This window comes from Nomia melanderi, chromosome 3 (genome assembly GCF_051020985.1).
Source record: "Nomia melanderi isolate GNS246 chromosome 3, iyNomMela1, whole genome shotgun sequence".
Classification (NCBI taxonomy): domain Eukaryota; kingdom Metazoa; phylum Arthropoda; class Insecta; order Hymenoptera; family Halictidae; genus Nomia; species Nomia melanderi.
The window spans coordinates 10,260,178-10,279,273 of record NC_135001.1 but is presented as its reverse complement, the minus strand read 5'-3'; the positions used below and the strand labels follow the sequence as shown (position 1 = coordinate 10,279,273).

General features: G+C 32.0%; 6 protein-coding genes and 1 long non-coding RNA gene across 14 annotated transcripts; 2 read left to right on the top strand and 5 right to left on the bottom strand.

Annotated features, from left to right (window-relative positions):
• Window positions 1–7: 7 nt before the first annotated feature.
• LOC116431754 (heat shock transcription factor, Y-linked) lies at window positions 8–1,766 on the top strand. The gene is made up of 3 exons (XM_031987612.1): window positions 8–637; window positions 1,155–1,263; window positions 1,588–1,766. Exons 1-3 carry the CDS (start codon window positions 188–190, stop codon window positions 1,746–1,748), a joined length of 720 nt encoding a protein of 239 aa, XP_031843472.1. The 5' UTR covers window positions 8–187; the 3' UTR covers window positions 1,749–1,766.
• Window positions 1,737–3,984, bottom strand: LOC116431750 (GPN-loop GTPase 1). 2 transcript variants are annotated; one of them, XM_031987601.2, is made up of 5 exons: window positions 3,821–3,984; window positions 3,114–3,365; window positions 2,670–3,034; window positions 2,368–2,597; window positions 1,737–2,295 (listed from the first exon to the last, which is right to left on the bottom strand). In XM_031987601.2, the coding sequence occupies exons 2-5, from the start codon at window positions 3,355–3,357 to the stop codon at window positions 1,956–1,958; spliced, it is 1,179 nt and encodes a 392-aa protein (XP_031843461.1). In that variant the 5' UTR covers window positions 3,358–3,365; window positions 3,821–3,984; the 3' UTR covers window positions 1,737–1,955. The 2 variants fall into 2 exon arrangements, with proteins under 2 accessions (XP_031843461.1, XP_031843460.1); XM_031987600.2 differs by having other exon boundaries at window positions 3,664–3,902.
• Window positions 3,985–4,568: 584 nt separating this feature from the next.
• LOC116431748 (triokinase/FMN cyclase) lies at window positions 4,569–9,824 on the bottom strand. The gene is made up of 10 exons (XM_031987594.2): window positions 9,506–9,824; window positions 9,239–9,308; window positions 9,067–9,177; window positions 7,484–7,572; window positions 7,076–7,292; window positions 6,592–6,837; window positions 5,769–6,158; window positions 5,388–5,641; window positions 5,188–5,315; window positions 4,569–4,829 (listed from the first exon to the last, which is right to left on the bottom strand). Exons 1-10 carry the CDS (start codon window positions 9,620–9,622, stop codon window positions 4,715–4,717), a joined length of 1,737 nt encoding a protein of 578 aa, XP_031843454.2. The 5' UTR covers window positions 9,623–9,824; the 3' UTR covers window positions 4,569–4,714.
• On the top strand, window positions 7,290–10,481 carry LOC143174297 (uncharacterized). Its single transcript, XR_012998123.1, has 2 exons — window positions 7,290–8,701; window positions 8,948–10,481. It is a non-coding gene; the product is annotated as an uncharacterized LOC143174297 (long non-coding RNA).
• On the bottom strand, window positions 10,287–13,321 carry Cypl (peptidyl-prolyl cis-trans isomerase-like 1 Cypl). Of its 6 annotated transcripts, none has more exons than XM_031987610.2 (6): window positions 13,221–13,321; window positions 12,132–12,282; window positions 11,422–11,555; window positions 11,093–11,182; window positions 10,651–10,758; window positions 10,287–10,480 (listed from the first exon to the last, which is right to left on the bottom strand). In XM_031987610.2, exons 2-6 carry the CDS (start codon window positions 12,200–12,202, stop codon window positions 10,365–10,367), a joined length of 519 nt encoding a protein of 172 aa, XP_031843470.1. In that variant the 5' UTR covers window positions 12,203–12,282; window positions 13,221–13,321; the 3' UTR covers window positions 10,287–10,364. The 6 variants fall into 6 exon arrangements, with proteins under 6 accessions (XP_031843470.1, XP_031843466.1, XP_031843467.1 ...); XM_031987606.2 differs by lacking the exon at window positions 13,221–13,321 and adding an exon at window positions 12,346–12,919; XM_031987607.2 differs by lacking the exon at window positions 13,221–13,321 and adding an exon at window positions 12,458–12,919.
• Window positions 13,322–13,633: 312 nt separating this feature from the next.
• Window positions 13,634–14,997, bottom strand: LOC143174163 (replication protein A 32 kDa subunit-like). Of its 2 annotated transcripts, none has more exons than XM_076365314.1 (3): window positions 14,722–14,997; window positions 14,284–14,548; window positions 13,634–14,117 (listed from the first exon to the last, which is right to left on the bottom strand). In XM_076365314.1, exons 2-3 carry the CDS (start codon window positions 14,540–14,542, stop codon window positions 13,636–13,638), a joined length of 741 nt encoding a protein of 246 aa, XP_076221429.1. In that variant the 5' UTR covers window positions 14,543–14,548; window positions 14,722–14,997; the 3' UTR covers window positions 13,634–13,635. The 2 variants fall into 2 exon arrangements, with proteins under 2 accessions (XP_076221429.1, XP_076221428.1); XM_076365313.1 differs by having other exon boundaries at window positions 14,640–14,992.
• Window positions 14,998–17,479: 2,482 nt separating this feature from the next.
• LOC116431776 (uncharacterized) lies at window positions 17,480–18,945 on the bottom strand. Its single transcript, XM_031987654.2, has 2 exons — window positions 18,868–18,945; window positions 17,480–18,113 (listed from the first exon to the last, which is right to left on the bottom strand). Exons 1-2 carry the CDS (start codon window positions 18,880–18,882, stop codon window positions 17,487–17,489), a joined length of 642 nt encoding a protein of 213 aa, XP_031843514.1. The 5' UTR covers window positions 18,883–18,945; the 3' UTR covers window positions 17,480–17,486.
• Window positions 18,946–19,096: the final 151 nt, after the last annotated feature.

The following is a 19,096-nucleotide window of genomic DNA, read 5'->3' as shown; positions in this document are numbered from 1 at the left end:
AGGATTCCGCGCTTCGGCGATTCTAGAACAAGAAATATTGTTGCCGTGATACGATAGTATTTTGTTCGATCAAATGATACACGATCAGATCCGCGAAAATATAGAGAAAGCCGTAGTGTTTCAGTTTCGATCGGCGTTTCAGCGGGCACGATTAAAAAAAATCCACTAGGGTCTCGAGACTGAAGACATGTACGACGACTGCATGTTTCTGTCGTTGCGATTCCCGCAGAAACTCTGGCGGATCGTGAACGAGTACAAAAGCGACGCAGTCCGATGGAGCCTGAGCGGCACCACTATCCTCCTCGATTACAAGAAATTCCAGGAACAGTACCTCGACCCGGGCAATTCCATCTTCAAAACGAAGAATATCACCAGCTTCATTAGACAGCTGAATTTATACGGGTTCCGGAAAGTGACGTCGCACAATCGGGACCCGATTTGCAATGCATACAATCCAGATGTTCACGAGTTTTTGCACGGGAACTTCCGTATCGGCCGGCCAGACCTTTTGTCGAGGGTGTACCGTAAAACTCCTGAAAAATTGAGGCATCGTCAACGAATCGGCTCGAAAGGTAGCCCGGAATCAACAACAACCAACAAGAACTTCGAACACGAGTCACGATTGCACATGTGTCGGGTAATTTGTTTAAACTTCGTTGTCATTTTTTTTTCCTCACGGATCGAATCGTACTGTACGAACAGTCGTTTTAACCTGTTCGAATTTTGGTAACTCGAAATGTTGGATAGTATCTTTTTCTGGTAAGGTAAGTAACCCTTTTACCGACAATATAAGAAGGTGATTATTTTATGAAATATTGGTTACTGAAATGTATCGAACACCTTCTCGAATATTTATTGCTGATGCTATCAAAGTTTTTACTTTTTTAATTTCGTCAAAATTTCATGTGTAATTACTTATAATAGATTTACAATAAAAATTACATTCGGAAAAATTGTATTGTCTGTTTAATTAGAAATTGGATTTTTTTGTGATTTAATGTATAATTTTATAGTTCTAAAAATTTTTGTTGTAAAATAAATGATTTCAAAAATATTCACCTTTGAATCTAATCTATTAAAAAGTATAAGGTTGTACCGTACAGAAATGTCCTTTTATTTTGATTACTTTGTAATTGTTCTTCTATACTGTTCAGTTGGCGTTAACGAAAGCCTTGGAACAAGTACGGCGGGAATATCAACGAACACATCATTTAACGAGAAATATAGATTTTTTAAATGATCCAGCAATTTCTCACGAAAAAGGTAATAGAATTCAATATGCAAAATATTGTAAAAAATCTTTAATGACAATAAAAATTCAATTAAATCAGTTAAGAAGGAATAAAACTTATTAGAAAATAGATAGCCCAGTACCACTTGAGATATCAAAGAATACGTTTTTCTGCATGAAAATTGAAAACTACAGTTTCTATATTTTACTTAAAGAAGAAATCTTTCCAATTATATCAAAAACACCTTCATTTAGTTAGAACATGTTTTAAATTAATGTTGTTTAATACATGTCGAAAATTTATTATAAGTTTAATTATTGATTCTAAAAGTTAATGTAAAATACGATAATTTTAGTATTTGCCTTTAATCTATACCCTACTGAAAGTCATGACGGCAAAGTAGAATGGATTGGTAGAAATCCGATATCAATTGCTTCGAAACGGAACAACGCAAACGGACATGCAAGTTATAACTGGTGTGTATATGAAGTGAACAAATCTTATGAAAAAGAATAATAATACATCTATGTTAAATGAGGCCCAATATTTTCATTGTTTGCAATAATAAATTATTCACAAAACAGTATTTAGTTATTTACATAGATTACGACTTATCTCTCAAATTAGTAATTATAAAATATAATCTTCAATGTACAAAACATTTATTATATTACATGTAAATTTAATTTATTTGTAAATATAAATGTTATGTTCACTTATACATTATGCATCTTTGCTTGTAGTAGGTTGATTAGATGTACGTTTACTTTGTTCTATTTTGTGCCTATTTAGGAAGTTTTTAAAAGACTCTGCTTCTTTTTTTTCTTCCGGATCTTCTTCTTCATGAAATGGATTTTCTGTTCCTTCTTCATCTTCGCTTGATTCATTTCCTGCATGTTTTAAGTATATATCTGAAATTTCTCTTCCAGTATTAACTGTTGTTACAAATGGTACTGTTTCTCCTGTAACATTCTGTGCTGCTTTTTCTAATTGTTCTTTCTCTGCTTGAGATTTTTGAGCATCTCGTTTAATTTTCACTCGTTCCCAATTTTTCTTATATTCCCTTAAAAAAAATCATGTTTTTAAATTTCAAATTTTTTCATATAAGTAGCTAAACAATATTCCATTAATTTACCGATCATATTCCTCTACAGCATCTTTAACAAGTTCTAAAAATTTAGTGATACCAGCACCTGTAGCAGCTGAAACACCACAACTACGTAAATGACTATAAAATTCATCAAGCGTCAGAGCCATACTACGTGTTAAATTACTAATGTAGCTTGTTTCAGCATCCAAAGCATCTTGAAATGCTTCAAAGTCATGCATCCAGTCTACTACATAACTATGATCCACAATGTCAATCTTGAAACATATTATAACATTAATTAAAATGTAGGATGTAATGTATTAAATAATTCCATATTTTATAATTACCTTATTCATGGCAACAATAAATGGTAATTTAGTTTTATACAATATAGAACACGCATACAACATGTTGGACATGAATGTTACAGGGTTAACGCTTCTCACAGTATCTAACACGTATACCACAATTGTTGGAAATTGAGATGCTAAAGCTTCTGTTATAATTGTACCACTTGCAGACCATGTAAATACTTCTATCTGTCCAGGAGTATCTAAAATTATGTACTCATGCTCTTTACTTGCTTTGTCAATAAGATCTATGACTTGATCAAATTTTGTAGAAAATAAATTCAAAGCAGTTACGATACCACCATTTGGTCCTAAACTATACTGTTTCATTACTTCTTTGTAATTAACAGTATCCCGTATATCTAAAACATTACATATTTAATGCCAATTCAATAATAAATAGAAATGGAATAAAATATAATTTAGCAATATTTCAAATACCTATATTCGCAGGGTAAGGAACTTCTTTACATGCAGGATCTAAGTTTATAACATATGGTTTTCCTACATTATATAGTATTGAAACAAGTCGTTGTACAAATGTAGTTTTTCCAGATCCAGCCATTCCAAGAACAATGATACATGATGGCTTTTTCTCTTTATTAACTGATTGCGTACTTGTAGAAATATTTAAAGAAGTATTAATATTTTCACAAAGGTTTGAACTATCCATAGATTCAGACATTTAAAAATCTGAAAAATGAATATAGAACATTACGTAGAAAATATGTTTTTAATCCATCCTTCTGAAAACTTAATTATCAGACTGATGAAATTCAGGTTGATCTATTTTATTTGTTTGTATTACGTGTTTTTATTAATTTGTGTAAAAATAATTGGTATGCAATATTATATATTTAATGATACACAAATACTATAATCATTCACTATGTAACTACATAATCAATTTAACAAAAAAGATCGCACAAACAACTATATAGATACAAAGAGAATTAATACATTTTTAGTAATATATTTTTGTACGATATACCTAAAATTTGTAAAAATATCACAAATATTATAATTTTTTACAGAATTAATACATTAAATTGATTAAATCTAGCTTAAAACAAAAAATATTTTCAAAATTTTCTTCAAACAGGTTCCTCCAGCAAAGTATAAACACAAATACTTTAAACATAACATACACTAGAGGCATCTGACTGAATCCTCTCATGCTAGTAACTTGAAAACAACGTTCTCCCACTACCTCTATTCAAGAAATAGTCTGAGACCATAGAGGAGGTATAAGATTGACATAGCATGCAATGTAAAATTTTGTTTCACACATTCTCGGGTACCAGTTACCCCTTACCATTTTCATGTCACGCCCTACCATATCATCTAAGGTTGGTTTTGCATGGCAGCGCTATCAGTGATAGAAATGAAAATCAAAAATATTGAAATTTTAAATGAAAATTGAATGTCGCGACGCACAATGGGGTATCTGCCCGATCAAAGCAGCCAAAGTTAAAGTCAGGTATATATAGACTTTTTACAAGTAAATATGATATAAATTATATATAATTTCATGTAGATATGTAAAAAGAATATATTTATATATCATATATTACATGATATAATATATCTAATACATAATAATACATCATAAATAATATATAACTGTTTATTGTATTGATTTTCTGCAAAGGTTCTATACTAGTGAGTAAAATTAAAGAATCACAATATTTCTGTTGAAAAATTGCTGAAGTTGAAAGTAATATAAATTTCTAAGAGAAAAATTTATTTCAAAGTATTAAACTTAATGACTATAGAAAGTGGTGGTTCGAAACGTTGCAGATAAGGGGAATAAATAGTAGTTAATAATATAGTTATTTGCATATTTTCCTTTTCATTTATAATTTACAATTGTAATTAATATTGTAAATGAAGTCCTTATTAGTGCTTGTAATAAATTGATTTTTATTTATCAATAATTTTATTTATATAACAACTTTTCAAACTATTACAAAATATATTACATAGCTTCTGCTAATTGAGTACAAATTATATTGTCATTAATTCTTTACGTAACTTTAAGTTTAGATTTTCTTAATTGCATCTGTAATTGCACTAATCCATGTGGCAACTCCGTATGCACCAGCATCTACATTTTGCAAATACTGGGTTTGCTTTACATAACTAGCTCGTCCTACTCTGTAATAAAATATATTATAACTTTGTTATTATACTTATTTTATATCTATTATTGGTAAAAATAAGTTGTACAGACTAAAAAACACAATATTTGTTACTTATAGAAAATTTGATTAAAACATGTTAATGAAATGATAAAAAATAGAAAAATATAAGACCTAATTTATTGAACCTGTAAAAAAAACAAAATTGATCTCATAGCACTTTTCAAATTTTGATCTACATGTATATATAGATTTTATAAGCTCTTCTTATATAAATTCAAAGTAAGATAAAATGATAAATATGATATTGTATAAATAAATATTTATTTACGTGTTAAGTATCAATTTAGATGCAAAATTAGTTTTATACATACCTCGGTGTCATATTTTTTGTTGCCTCACATGCTTTCCAAGCAGCAGCTTTTAATGCACCGCAAATATTATCTATTTTATTATTTAATTTATTTTCATAAGTTTCACATACTGTACTGATTACATCAATCTAGAAAATCAGTAAATTTTAAAAGTAGCATTACATTACAAAAAAATCATTAATCATTATAAAGAAAATTACCATAGATCTATCTCCTGGTTTGGCTTTTCCATATTTTATTAAACAATTTAAGCCACTGCGAAGTGCTTTAGCCAATATAAAGGACCACTCTTCTCCTTCTTGAGCCAATACTAATTCTGCTGCAAGACTGGTAAACAATAAACAGTAGAGTGCTCCAGATGTTCCACCTATTTGTTCTTCAGCTATGTATGCCAACTCAGAGAAAACTGATGAAGGATGTGAAAAAGAAAAACTCTCTAACTTTTGTAAAATATCTAAAAGAAATATATCGATAATAACATTTATTAAATTTCCACGATTCCCTAATAAATTGAATATTAAATGAAACATTATCATTAAATAATGCAGTAACATTTACAGTATTACATAATGACTACATACCATTAGCAAGTCTTTTAAGCGTTGAACCACAGTCACCATCACCGCATCCTCTATCCAAATTATTGATAAAAGTTTCCTTTTCTATTATATTTTCACAAGCACTTTTTAAACACTCCTTTAATAACTCTTGCAAATCTTTTTCAATTTTTATGCCCACTTGTTTTACACATCGTGTTATTGTGCTCTGTGTAGTTGTTCGTTTAGTTTTCGATGGGATGCTATAAGCACAACCTGGCCATTTTGGTGCATTGGTTGGACTATCCAGACACTCAATGAACAAGTCTTTATAGTTTTCAGGCAACTTAAGAAGGGTGATATGAATCCCAGCACTGTTTAATGAAGTCATTAAAACACCCGAGTATACACGTTCAACTCGAATGTTCATATTCCCTACATTAAAATTTAATTGGTAATTGAGTATTATTAAAACGGAAAATTTGATTTCTTTTCAAGAGAATCAATTCTATGATAACGATATAACATAAATCGTGTATAAAAAACATTTGATATATTGGATTCTAGCATCTCTCCTTTAATAATAAGAGATTCATACTCATTGAACTTACAAATAAAGAGAAACAGTTTTTATTACTTTTCTTATCACTATCAGTTACTATTTATTATATATTATTTTTCATTCTTGTTCATTTTTTCATCTTATTTTAAAATTGTTGTTACCTAAATGTTAATTAAAATTTATTACTCGTTCCTATTTTATTTTGTAGAACTTTAAATAAATATTAATAAAGTATAAGTTGATGAATAATGAAAGTGATAATATATTAACTGATAAAATAAAAATGTTAATATGTTTATCACTTACCGAGTTGGTTTATTAAATCATGAACAACAATCCCTTGTTCCAGTTGACTCAACGCGCCAAAATTGTTAATAATCGCTGCAACGGAATCTCCGCTAGTTAACGATAATGCATTGCATAGGTGTTTCAACATAAGTGAAATCACTTCACTGCACGTGCTTAATTTTGCTTTTTCGTATCCAGCTTCCCCGTGTACCCCCATTCCACACTCTATTTCATCTTCAGCAATCTCAAACATTGGAGGTTGACCTAAAATGTACATACATATAGTTATATTAGTTTTTTATTAATATGCTTAATTATATTATATATTCTGAAACAATTGTAATTCATTAATATTTTGTTGCACTTAAATCATATTTTGTGTAATCATTAAGCTACAGTTTTTTGTTTTGTTTAAGTTCAGAACTTTTTTTTGAGGATATAAATAGTGATAATATTATTTAAGTAAAATTTGAATACCAACAAGTAATATTTGACTACTAACCAGGTATAGCACACGCGGTCAATCCTACCGCATACGTAGCCATATTTTTCAAAACATTTTGGGCAACGTCATGTATTTCTTCAAGAGGTAATCCTCTTTCAACCAGTGCTCCAGCTATTTTTATGACAAATAATAATCCAGTTAATCCACGTTTACCGGCGACTCCTTGTTCCTTGATCGGTATACTACAGTCGTCATTTACAATTATCTCTGACACCTAAAATTTCAATAACGAAATCTTTTTATATGAATAAATAATACACATAAGTAAGATTCTTTTCACCTATTTTTCTATACATCGAAATTATAATAATAATAAAAAAGAATCGTTCTTTTCCTTATATTTCTATATAACGAAATTACAATAATAATTAAAAATTAGAATTGTACTTTTTACTTTCCTCTCACCTTCAAACCATTTTGCTTTGCCTTTTCAACAGCTATGCCAAAATTAAGGCAATCGCCAGTGTAATTTGGAATGATTACTAATATGCCAGCTGAAAGAATGAAAAATTTATCAATAACAAACACTGTTCACTGTAATCAGTAAGAGACGTTAAGTGGAAAGTAGGGAAAGGATTGATAGTGTATAGTCGATCAATGAGCGTGTTTCATCATCTTTCACTAAACAATATTTCAGTAATAGTTAGTTATTGATACTATATGATTTTTGTTTTAAACATTTTTTACCAAACATGCCTATTGTTCAGAGCCGTTAGCTTTTATACTCCTATAAAAATGCTGGATTACAGTTGATCATGTTTATAACATAGTATCCGATCGTCATGGTAATAAAAAGAGCATCGAGTACATTACCATTAGTTGCAAATGTGAATTATTGCAGTTAATATTTGTTCTTAAATCATCACTTTGATAAAGCTCTACTAATTTGAAACAAGTGTCAACAAACTGGCTAATTTATAGTCCGCGCGACAAGTATTTACCTACTGTCCACAGACGACATCTTTTTACATCTCCTAACTGAAGGGGCAAGTGTGACAAGTGGACACGAAGTAGTTTGACAAAGTCGGAGATTAAGTATAATTAGAAGAAGTGATGCCGCATGCGTCAGATATAAACATGCAATAAAGGAAATATCAGTTTTATTAATTTCGATCTTACTTTCTCAAACGTGCCAGTGAATTGTTAAGATTGTTGTGATTAAAATAAGTCCAAACCGGATGTACATCGGCCTAGTTTTATAGACTTAATGCAATTAACAAAATTAAAGGTTTATTCCCTTAAAATCGATGATAATGAAATCAATGAAATTGATATTTCCTTTATTGCATGTTTATATTTGACGCGTGCGGCATCGCTTTGAAGTCTCGCGCCTCGACCCCTCGATGCTCGGCGGTCTGTGTCCGTCTCACTTCTTCTCATTATAATCATTCTCCGACTTTGTCAAACTGTGCTCCGTGTCTTTTTTTCGCACTTGTCCCTTTGGTTTGAAGGTGACGTGAAAAGATGTCGTCTCTGAACAGTACCTTATTTATAAAGCACCGTGTATAGACGGCTGCATGTACCCGCAATCTCATTCAATTAATTGTATCTCAAACAAACAAGAATATTAATCGTATTTAAAACAGCACTTTTTTCTTATTTAAATTCAGAAAACAATGATACGTAAGTATGATAGCCAGCTTCTTTGACGTCTTAATCAACGCGTCTGCACATTGTTTACTGTTTCTACTTATTGAAGGCATGCACGATTTAAATTGTGCAAAAACTTAAATTGTTACTTAGAAAAGCTTTTTATATACATAATTCAAATTATTAATGTCACGTGTTCGTACCATATGCATTTTTTTAATTTAAATTTCGATAGAATCTTTAACGACAATTTTTCGTTTAATTTTGATGTTTGCGTAGGTAGTGTACAAAAATTCGTATTTCATTAAAGATGTTATATATCTGATAATGAGTTTGTATGTAAATAAATAGTACAATTGTACAATTTTCTACGATGAAAGAAATTCTGATTTTCTTACCTTGACTATGTCGGGAAAGACGTTCGATGCAATAGGAAATGTGTTGCGAGGGAGGTGCAGCGAATATGGAACCTGCTACCGATGCAGTCAGCATTCCAATACCAACGAAACCTGAAATTATGTATCAGACTAAACATATTAATGTTAAAAACATTTCGTAAAAAATAATTACCCGCTGCGAACGGTTCGTGTCCACTTCCACCACCGCATATAAGAGACACTTTATTCCCTCGATCTTCGAGCTAAATCATAACAATGTAACATACTTTAATAAATCCGCAGAGAAAGTGTAAAGAAATAATATAATAAAATAAAATAAAAATTGTGATATGAATAGAATTTACTATTAAATTGGCAATTACCTTATAATGGATTTATTATATATAAGTTATAAAATAAAGATTGTTGTATATTATTAAAATTTAAATGTTATACATACATTCGGCATTAGGAAGACCTGATGCGACTTTTGATACTCAAGTTGAGGATATGTATACGATAATCCAGAAAGAGTCTCCGTAACGGCATCATTGAACGAATTAACTAAACTCTTCATGGCACTAAAGCGTGTGTTTGCAATACGTACAGTCAAATGATGGTCCACAGGATCGTAGTGTAATGCAATACGACCGGGGAAGATTTCAATTGAGAAGAGACCTCGAAATGCTAATCTTTGTTTGAAGGTCACAAGTTATCGCACACTTATGTAAGACTTTGTATAATGCATTCGTTTAACCGCAACAGAATAACAATCAATTAATCCGATCACGGGCATGAATCAATTGAAGTTTAAGAATCAAACGGAATCTGTGCGAATGATCTATAACACGGGCATACATACCGTACATAAGAGTGCCACATAATAATTGGAGTAACGTTTGAAGTATTGTTATAAATATTGGATATCCTTTATTTAAAATTTCGTAGTAAGTATATAATGTTTACATGTTGTGTACATATATGAAATATTACGATAATTGGGACACAATTTGTCGGAACTTCAGCTACACCCAAACTGCAGATATTTATGCAGAACTTGGTTTTTGTAGAGCATTTGAAACAAACGCGGTATTGTAAGAAAATTTATTTCAAATTTTACAACCTTGAAATAAAGTAAAATTTTTGTAATCATTACTAAAGGTTATAGCTTATTATATTTTTTATATCCGAATACGATATATACTGATACTTCTCGTAATATAAAAAATTAGTCAAAAGTATGGCTTATTGATAACTCCTTTTATTACACAAGGGTGATTTACAAAAGTAATAAATATAAATAAAGTATTTCAACTTTATTATGCATTCCGTACAAATCCTTTGAAAATCTTTATATCATCAACCGGTCGGTCATTCTTATCTGTTTCGACGAAACCAATTCTCTTTACTATTGCCATACCAGAATGGATTCTACCTGTTAATGAAAAACATCATTATTGATATTTTATTTAATATCATTAAATTGATTTTTATTGAAATTTCAATTATATTTTGATGTACTGACACTATAATTATTTATAATGTAATTACAGTAAATGTTAAAAACATATACGTTATACCAAAAAGTTATACGCAAAAACATACCAAAAATTGTATGTCTTCCATCTAACCATTGTGTAGGTGCTAATGTGATAAAAAATTGTGATCCATTTTTGTCGGGACCAAAATTGGCCATTGATACAATTCCAGCACCTAAAATAATATTATATTTTAATATACAATTAATTTAATACGCGAAGACAGAAAGTGTTTTAATTAATTACTTTAATCCATAAAGATCATATTTTTTCCCTGAATTCATAAAATTATGGTCGTAGATCGTGTAATGTATAGTACAAAAAGGGACTATTTCAATAGAAAACAACCATTATTATTAATACTAGGAATTAAACCTTCGAATATAATTTTAAAAGAATTACTTTTCTTTTTGGTTCATAGTATCAAATGAGATTTAGTTTAATAAAAAAAAACTATCAATTTTGTAAAATCTTAATAAAAAGGAAAAAATTATTTATGATAGAAGTACCTGTGTGTTTTAAATCATCATGTATTTCATCATCAAAGTATTCCCCATAAATAGACACACCACCTTTTCCAGTTCCTGTTGGATCTCCACCTAAGATAACAATTTTTCAAAAATTGTATATTACTTTATAAAAAGGTAATTTTAATAGAGTTACTATTTATTTTGTTTATAATTTTTAAACTGAATAAGTTTCATATGATAAATGTAAATGTATATTTAGAACTTTTATTTTAATTTTACATTATGTTTGGTTTTATACTTTCAATAAAAAAACATGTTATATTTTCAACATTAGTAATATACTATATAAAAAAACAATAACTTAATACCTTGTATCATGAAACCACGAATCACTCTGTGGAACTTGGTTCCATTGTAATATCCACGCCGCGTAAGTTCAGCAAAATTTCTGCATGTATTTGGCACGTGTTTCCAATAAAGCTCAACAACTATTTGTCCCATACTATAAAAAGTACCCAATAAAATTGAATGTTTAGTAGAATCACATTTATCTGAACTCCGTTTATCCGAACTTATTTTGCCACAGTACATGGTTTATTGAATATATTACCAAGCTCGTATTATCCAAACTTAGGCCATGCGGTGTCCAACTTTTATGAACTCTTATTTTTGCCCTGTGTCCAAACATGAAAACAAAAGATAACGTAGTCAGAAAAAATGCATCTCTGATCAAAAATATATTACATAAACATTAACTACCATTCTGCAAATTAATAAATAGTAGTGGAAGAAAAATCACTGAACTCTTATTACCCAAATGATCCAATTAAATAAATTATTTACACCCTGTTTTCGGATAAATGGAGTCCTATTATATATTTAAATATTGACAAATATAAAATAAACATAGATAACTGAAGTTTTCATTAAAGTACATTGTTGGCTTTAGAAACTGTTCAAAAATCTTTTCTTTCTTAATGCTGCATTTTACTCAATATTCAATGTTTATTAAAAAAGATAATACTTAAAACTAAGATTTGTAATCATATGAAAGATACCAATATTTTTAAGTACTTACGTTGTTTCAAGTGTTACAAATGGTGGTTGCCAATGTTTGTCAGGGATACCAGATATATTTGCAAGGGCCATTATTTTAGGAGATTATATTCCTTTTTATGCGTTAACTTTTCTTCGTCTAATGCAAGATACTCACAAATTGCAAAGAGTACCTAAAAATAATCTCCCATTATTTTCAAAAGCCTTATATCATTTTTTAACTACTCTTTACTCACATTAATGAAATCTTTATTTTAAATACAACTACATAACAATATCAGTAATTGTGATATATTTCATTTTTAATATATAACGTATAGACACACACAAGTTTTTAACACTTCTAACCTTTGCGAAGGAAGGTTATACAGAATCTTCTGCTAAATTGATACAACTAAACACTGCGCATTATATTTTATACAAACTTTTAACAACTATTAGTTCTGAACATTTATTAATCACACGATCATTAATAACACAATACATATCATCATTTTCATAACAGTCTGACCTTTTTTTGTTTTGAAGTAGTGCGGTATTATTAATTTAATATTTTATCATCTTACCAATTTTTAAGCAACGAAAATGTTATAATAGTTTCGTATATTCTATTATACAATTTATTTCATGAAACACAATAAGAAACAGAATAAACAAAAACAATTACTTAATAACATATACCTCAGTACTTATGTACAGAGTTATTTAAATAGTAAGTAGGTAGTAACTAGCGATCTCAATAGTAACTTTTCCTTTATGGAAAATTACCCGCGTTGTCGCGAGTTAAACCACGTGACAGCACAGGGGCAAGAGGGGTTTCTCGCTAGGGATTTCGTTTATACTTTTAATTGGTTATGTGTAACCGTGTTGACAAATAATAAATTAGTATCGAAAACGATATGAGAAAAGATGAAAGTTGAACAATGCGACCTGCATTTCTTTCAGGGCTTTTCTTGTGAACAACGTGGATCATCTTTTCCATACCTATAGTATAGGTATACCACACTAGAGATTTTGTTTATGGTTTTGATTGACAAGTATAACATATTAATAAATATGTAACAATAGCAAATTAGTATCGAAAATGAGATTAAAAAAGATAAAAGCTGACCAATGAGACCCGCATTCCTTTCAGGGCTCTTCTCTTTCTTTCCTGTCTATTGGACACTACATAGAGTTGCTCACAATAGTCTCGGGCAACTTTTAGAGTAGACATACGGGGGAACAGATAGACAATATTACTTACAACAAAAAGTATGATAATACGAAAAAGGTTCAATGTTTCTAAGAAACACAATAGCATGATCATATATTATAGTTTTTATAATACATTTGAAATATAGTACAGAATATTTGATTTATAATTATTTGTAATGTTCATGTATAAAATAATAAAGTATAATTCAGTTACTTTATCTTTATGTAAAAATCTAAATTATCTAGAATCTAGAATGCATTATATTCATTGTCATTGAAATATAAATTTAACTTGATTGCAACCATATTTTCTTTTTCATAGTATATAATTAAGTTGTTTTAAAATGATCATCAGTGAGTGTACTGTATATATGTCCTTCACTTATAAGAAAATCAATTATGTTATCAATATGTGACAAGATATTCTTTGGCACTCGAGTCTTAAGGACATCTCTTTCAATTCCATTTTCACTGTCATTTTCTGATTGAATAATCTTAAAAACTGTAGCTTGTTCTTTTGTTAAACCACTAATATTATCATCAGTTATAGCATCATTTATTATCATTGCGTCAGAACTTTCATGATCTATATTGCTCATTCTCTGATTTTTTAACATTATATAGGTTACTTCCAACATATGACTAGTCAATTCATTCAAATCCAGAATAGGTAACATTTTTACTATTAATACATGTTTCCTTTCATTCTGTTCACGTAAATATCCATAGACACGAATATAAGTGTTAAACTTAATTATGGGATCTGGTGTTACTTTTCCAGATGCCAACCAATGAAATGCTGTAATACTATCTGTAATTACAATTATATTATTATGATAGATAATCCATAGAATCTTCAATATTTTCAAATTAATAACAATAATTATACAAAATATTTAAAAAATCTTTAAATAATCCTATTTAAATTAAGATATCTAAATAAAATATAAATAGAATGTAGGAAACTTGTTCAGTACCTGTGTCATCTTCAATTTCATAAGAAATTTTAGTAGTAGTTTCTTCAATGTTTCGCACAATTCCAATAAAAGTGACAAGGCGAACAGGCGATCCCAAAATCTTCAAATCACCATGAGAATTATTCAAATGCCTGATAAAAACAGGCATAACATTTTCTATTCTCTCAACACTTCCTTTATTTCCATCAATAGAATTACGACTGTCATTCAAAAACCCGCCCGAAATTTTGTCTGCACTATTATTGTGGCTATCCCACATAATGAACTGCAAGCAATACAAATATCATAAATTATCGATAATTTATATAATTTTTATAAAGTTATGTTTATAAAAGCGTATAGCAATTGTCACATACCGGTTACTTGTTAGTAAATAATGTCAGTGGTGAATAGTTCCATTTATAAGTAATGTATGTACATAGGTATGTACCTACATACCTACTTATCGTGTATTTGACAGAAGAATTAAGGAAGGAATACTGGCTGAGCGGTTGAAATTTAGTGTCTTCGATTCTAGTGTGCAACTGGCGAAACGGTCATGTGTATGTGATTAATACGACTAATTTGGCTAATTCCGTCGTTCGCGCAACGCACACAGCGGAAGACCCCACAGTATTGTTCCGCAATTCTTCTCTTAACAACACAGAATACAGAGATATTACCCTCTCCATATCTACTTTTACCTGTATGATTGAATACTTACACAGAACTGCTCATACACACAGCCTCGGCACAGCGAGATATAAGATAGCATTGCAAGCTTATGGAACTCCGTGTCATGTTCTGAATTACCGACTGTATTACCGAGTGAGAAGAATGGAGCAGCGACTCTGTTGCCATAGATATAATGAAAACCACCGGCAGTGTTGCCCGGGAAAACACCTTGGTAATTTTAGAATGTGGTTCGAATATTCTTGATATTCTCGCCGCATCACAAACAATGGCGAGTATAAGACAGATCTAGAATATGAAACCAATACGTCTTATTAAGTGAATGCATTTTAATTCATTTTTCTAGCGAGTTAGTGTCAATGGATCAATATAACTTTTATGCAGAAAAATTATAAATAAAGATGGTTTGTTTCTGAATTCAATAGAAGAGGGAAAAAGTTCTAATTATTTGTAGTCGACGACTTAACCTGAAAGCTTCCTTTTTGCTGCTGCTATTCACTGATTGTACCCCTGCGCTCCTATTCTATATTCTTGTTTTGTGTAAATGAGTTTTACCTATATATATGCTAAACTAATTTAAGCCAAAGTAATTTAAACCGTGAATATTCAAACTTCATGAATTACTATTTAAAGTTATGTTAAATCAGTTATTTAACAAGGAGACTGCAAGTAAATTAACAAATTAAAATTCTTAAAAACACAATTATGAGATTAAGTTGAATAATAAGTTAAACTCGTGATCAAATACCTTGAAATTTTATTTAAATTATTGGTGCGGTGTGTTTTTTAATAAAGGAATTGCCACTGCAGTTGTATTAAAATTATGAAGGTACTTACGTAAAATTTTATAATGAGGGCCCAGAGTGCTCGTATAGACCTCGATCTGGAGTCCCATCACTGCCAAGTCTCATGTCTACCCCTGTTCTTCCTGGCAATTCTGGCCGACGGAATCCAAGTTTTCCACTTTGGAAATCTGGATTCTACAGTCTAGACTCATTTTCGATCAAAAGTATCCCGACCTTCCCATTCGTCAACCGGATGTAGCCTTCGTCCCGATGAGACCTAGATCTGGACCTGGAGTCCCATCACTGCTAAGTCATATGGTTACCCCTGGTCTTCCTGGCAATTCTGGCCGACGGAATCCAAGTTTTCCACTTTGGAAATCTGGATTCTATACTCTACACTCATTTCTCTACGTTTACTGAACGGGATTTACCTGCATGCATACGTCTTATACGCATTGCAATGCGTGTCGAAAGTCTATGTAAAAATTTAATAGGATATTTACGCTTATGAATGGCCATAGGCAGTAGAAAATTGGTAATTTCCAAATCGGTAAACGTTACGTTTCGTCAAGTCAGTCTTATGCAATAATCGGAGTTGTGATCGCGTAACGAAACGACAATTCCTTGAAATAAACATAAGTCGGTTGGAAACCTCGCCTCGACTTGTCCACAATTAATTCCCTGCTATTACCTAGCTGTCATTGACATCACATAATCAGATTTTCTAATAGAAGGTGAAACAGTGGTGGAAGATAAATCATGAAGTAATTCTAACACCCAACATTTATTATATTAGAAAAAATTAACAATTAACAACGTTATACCCATTAAGTAACATTCTACTTCTGGAGATCGAAATGCTTCTTACCGCTTCTAAGATGATACATACAAGCGAATTGGCACTAATCAATTGCGCGACGTTTGGAAATAGGCTGGAGCACTTCTCTCACCGAGCATTGAAATTTCCACATATTTTTCTTGCCGTATACTACAGCAAGGTATACGGCCATAACGGCAAGAATTAATTGGGTTTGTGAGGATTCGCTTGATCGCTTCTAATGGTAATGCATATCGCCGTGGGATGGCGCCACCATTTGCTTTCCATACTCGGAAGAATTGTTACTTCACACTACAAATCCATGTGTTCAATAAACATACGCCATTGTATAAAATATACAGCACCATACACGATGTATGAATATCGATTAAACAAACTATTATTGATATTCCTTTCATATCATGTTCGAATTGATCAAAATCGTACGTGACTCAAATTCTGTAAACATTCAAGTGCTGCGGTTGAAAAAAAATGAATGGTTGTATATTAAATCTTGTACAATTTAACAACAGCTCACAAGCTTTCAACACATTAAAATCATTTGACTGTTACGTCTGATGGAAGAAAAAAGACTTTCTTCGATTAGATTATAGAGTCACCTCAAACAGGGAAAGTATCGCTGGACAATCGGAAGGGTGAAGTGTTCAACGGACAACAAGATTACTACACCGTTCGTTTTGTTTCTCTTTTTATTGTACAATCTGCGAAACGGAAGCCGCGCTGAATTACGCCTGACTACGATTCGTTATGGCCGGCGAGGATGGCCGCGACATGGTTGGTTTCGTTGGGCGAGGCTGGAAAGAACCTCGAATCGTTGCCGCACTTCCAGAACATTCGTAACTCGACGGATCGATCGAATCACCTGACCGTTGTGATCGCACCGTGACAATCCGATCCGCAGAACTCCTCTACGGGCACCATGGTTTCACGGGCGACTGGAACACAGGCTGATGGTGGATAATCGGCTGCGAGATTTTCACGTAATTGATCTGCGGCTCCGGTGCGTGCACCACTTTCGGCTGATGATATTGAATAGGATATGCGATCTGGGGCTTCTGGATCACTTGGGTGACGGGAACTTCTATCTTCTTCAATAGGACTTTTGGCTGTTCGTACATCACCTTTTGCACCATCGGCGCGTAATAAATGGGCTTCTGGTAGATAGGCGCGTACGAGATCATCGGTTTCTGGTAGATCGGCACCACAACCTTAGGCTGGACCACGGGTTTCACGACAACAGGAGGTGGTGCTGGCTTCACATAGGTGATCACCGGCTTCTGGACAACTTGAACTGGCTGATGAATGATTGGCATCGGCGCTGGATGGACCACCGGTTTTATATAAATTTGCGGGGGCGGCGAATACGAGATTGGATGAGAGTAAACCGGTGGACACGGGTTATGGTATGATTCTCGTTTCGGTTTGAGCATCATGGCGTCCGTCATGCCCGCTTTGTCCTCCATCATGCCGTCCGGCATGTGCATGGACATTGCGGTTTCCGATCGGACGCTGGAGAGCCATATCAGGCATGGGATCTGCAAGTTACGAAAATGATCGTTAAGTCTTGCGACAGATAGATTGGTTGATTGGATTTTTCTGTGGCTCATCTTTTTATGGTTTGATGCTAAAATTAGTGATCAGTGTGCTTGTATCTTCTTATACATACCAGATATATTAATTTATTTGGATTTCAATTGAATTTGAATGTAATATGTTTAAGTGTGTTAAAGAAGTTGATAAATCTGATAGTTCCTGGGTTAGTAAATTCACTTTTACGTTAATATTTAGAACGCAACTAAAGCTTGATGAATATTATCTGGACAGAATGAATGTTTTCAAATGGTTAACTCTTTCCACGGTGGTACTTTCATTTGTTTAAAACTACATCGATCTAACAACCTGCTCTGCTATTTTCTATTCTTAGAAATGTAACAAACCGTGTATACAAAAAAATAATTATAAAATAGCCCGGATAACGATCAACAATGTAATTATAAAGATACCCATCTCGCGAGACTATCAGCGTGAAAATGAAAGAATACAAAAGAACGATCCGATATTTCATTTATCGTGCCAATCTCTTCGCCTCGCAACAATGCAACCCGACGCAGCTGTATAATTTTCGCATTATTTCAATATCAGAAGAAGATTGTAAATTACAGTAATTCGGGTACAAGAGCCGGTGCTTCGACTAACAGCCGCATCTTCAACATTTACAGCCAATCTTCTGGCAATAAGCGTTAATTATTCGCACGCTACTCTGAAACTCCTCCCTTTCGGTCAGCTTACCAGTAGCCTGAACATGATTCGCGGACAATGGAGCTGCTGGGTGGCTGGATATTCCCGGATAAACGGCGGATTTACTGTCCTGGGCGAAACTAGGAGCGCGTCGTGCGTGCCCGTCAGTTTTATAAACTTTTGCTCCACTTGAACGGGGGCAGGTTTCTTACGGATCGAAGTCGAATGTGATTCCCTTAAGTGGCCGTAAAAAGCGGTCGTCGGTCAGTCCTATGACGCA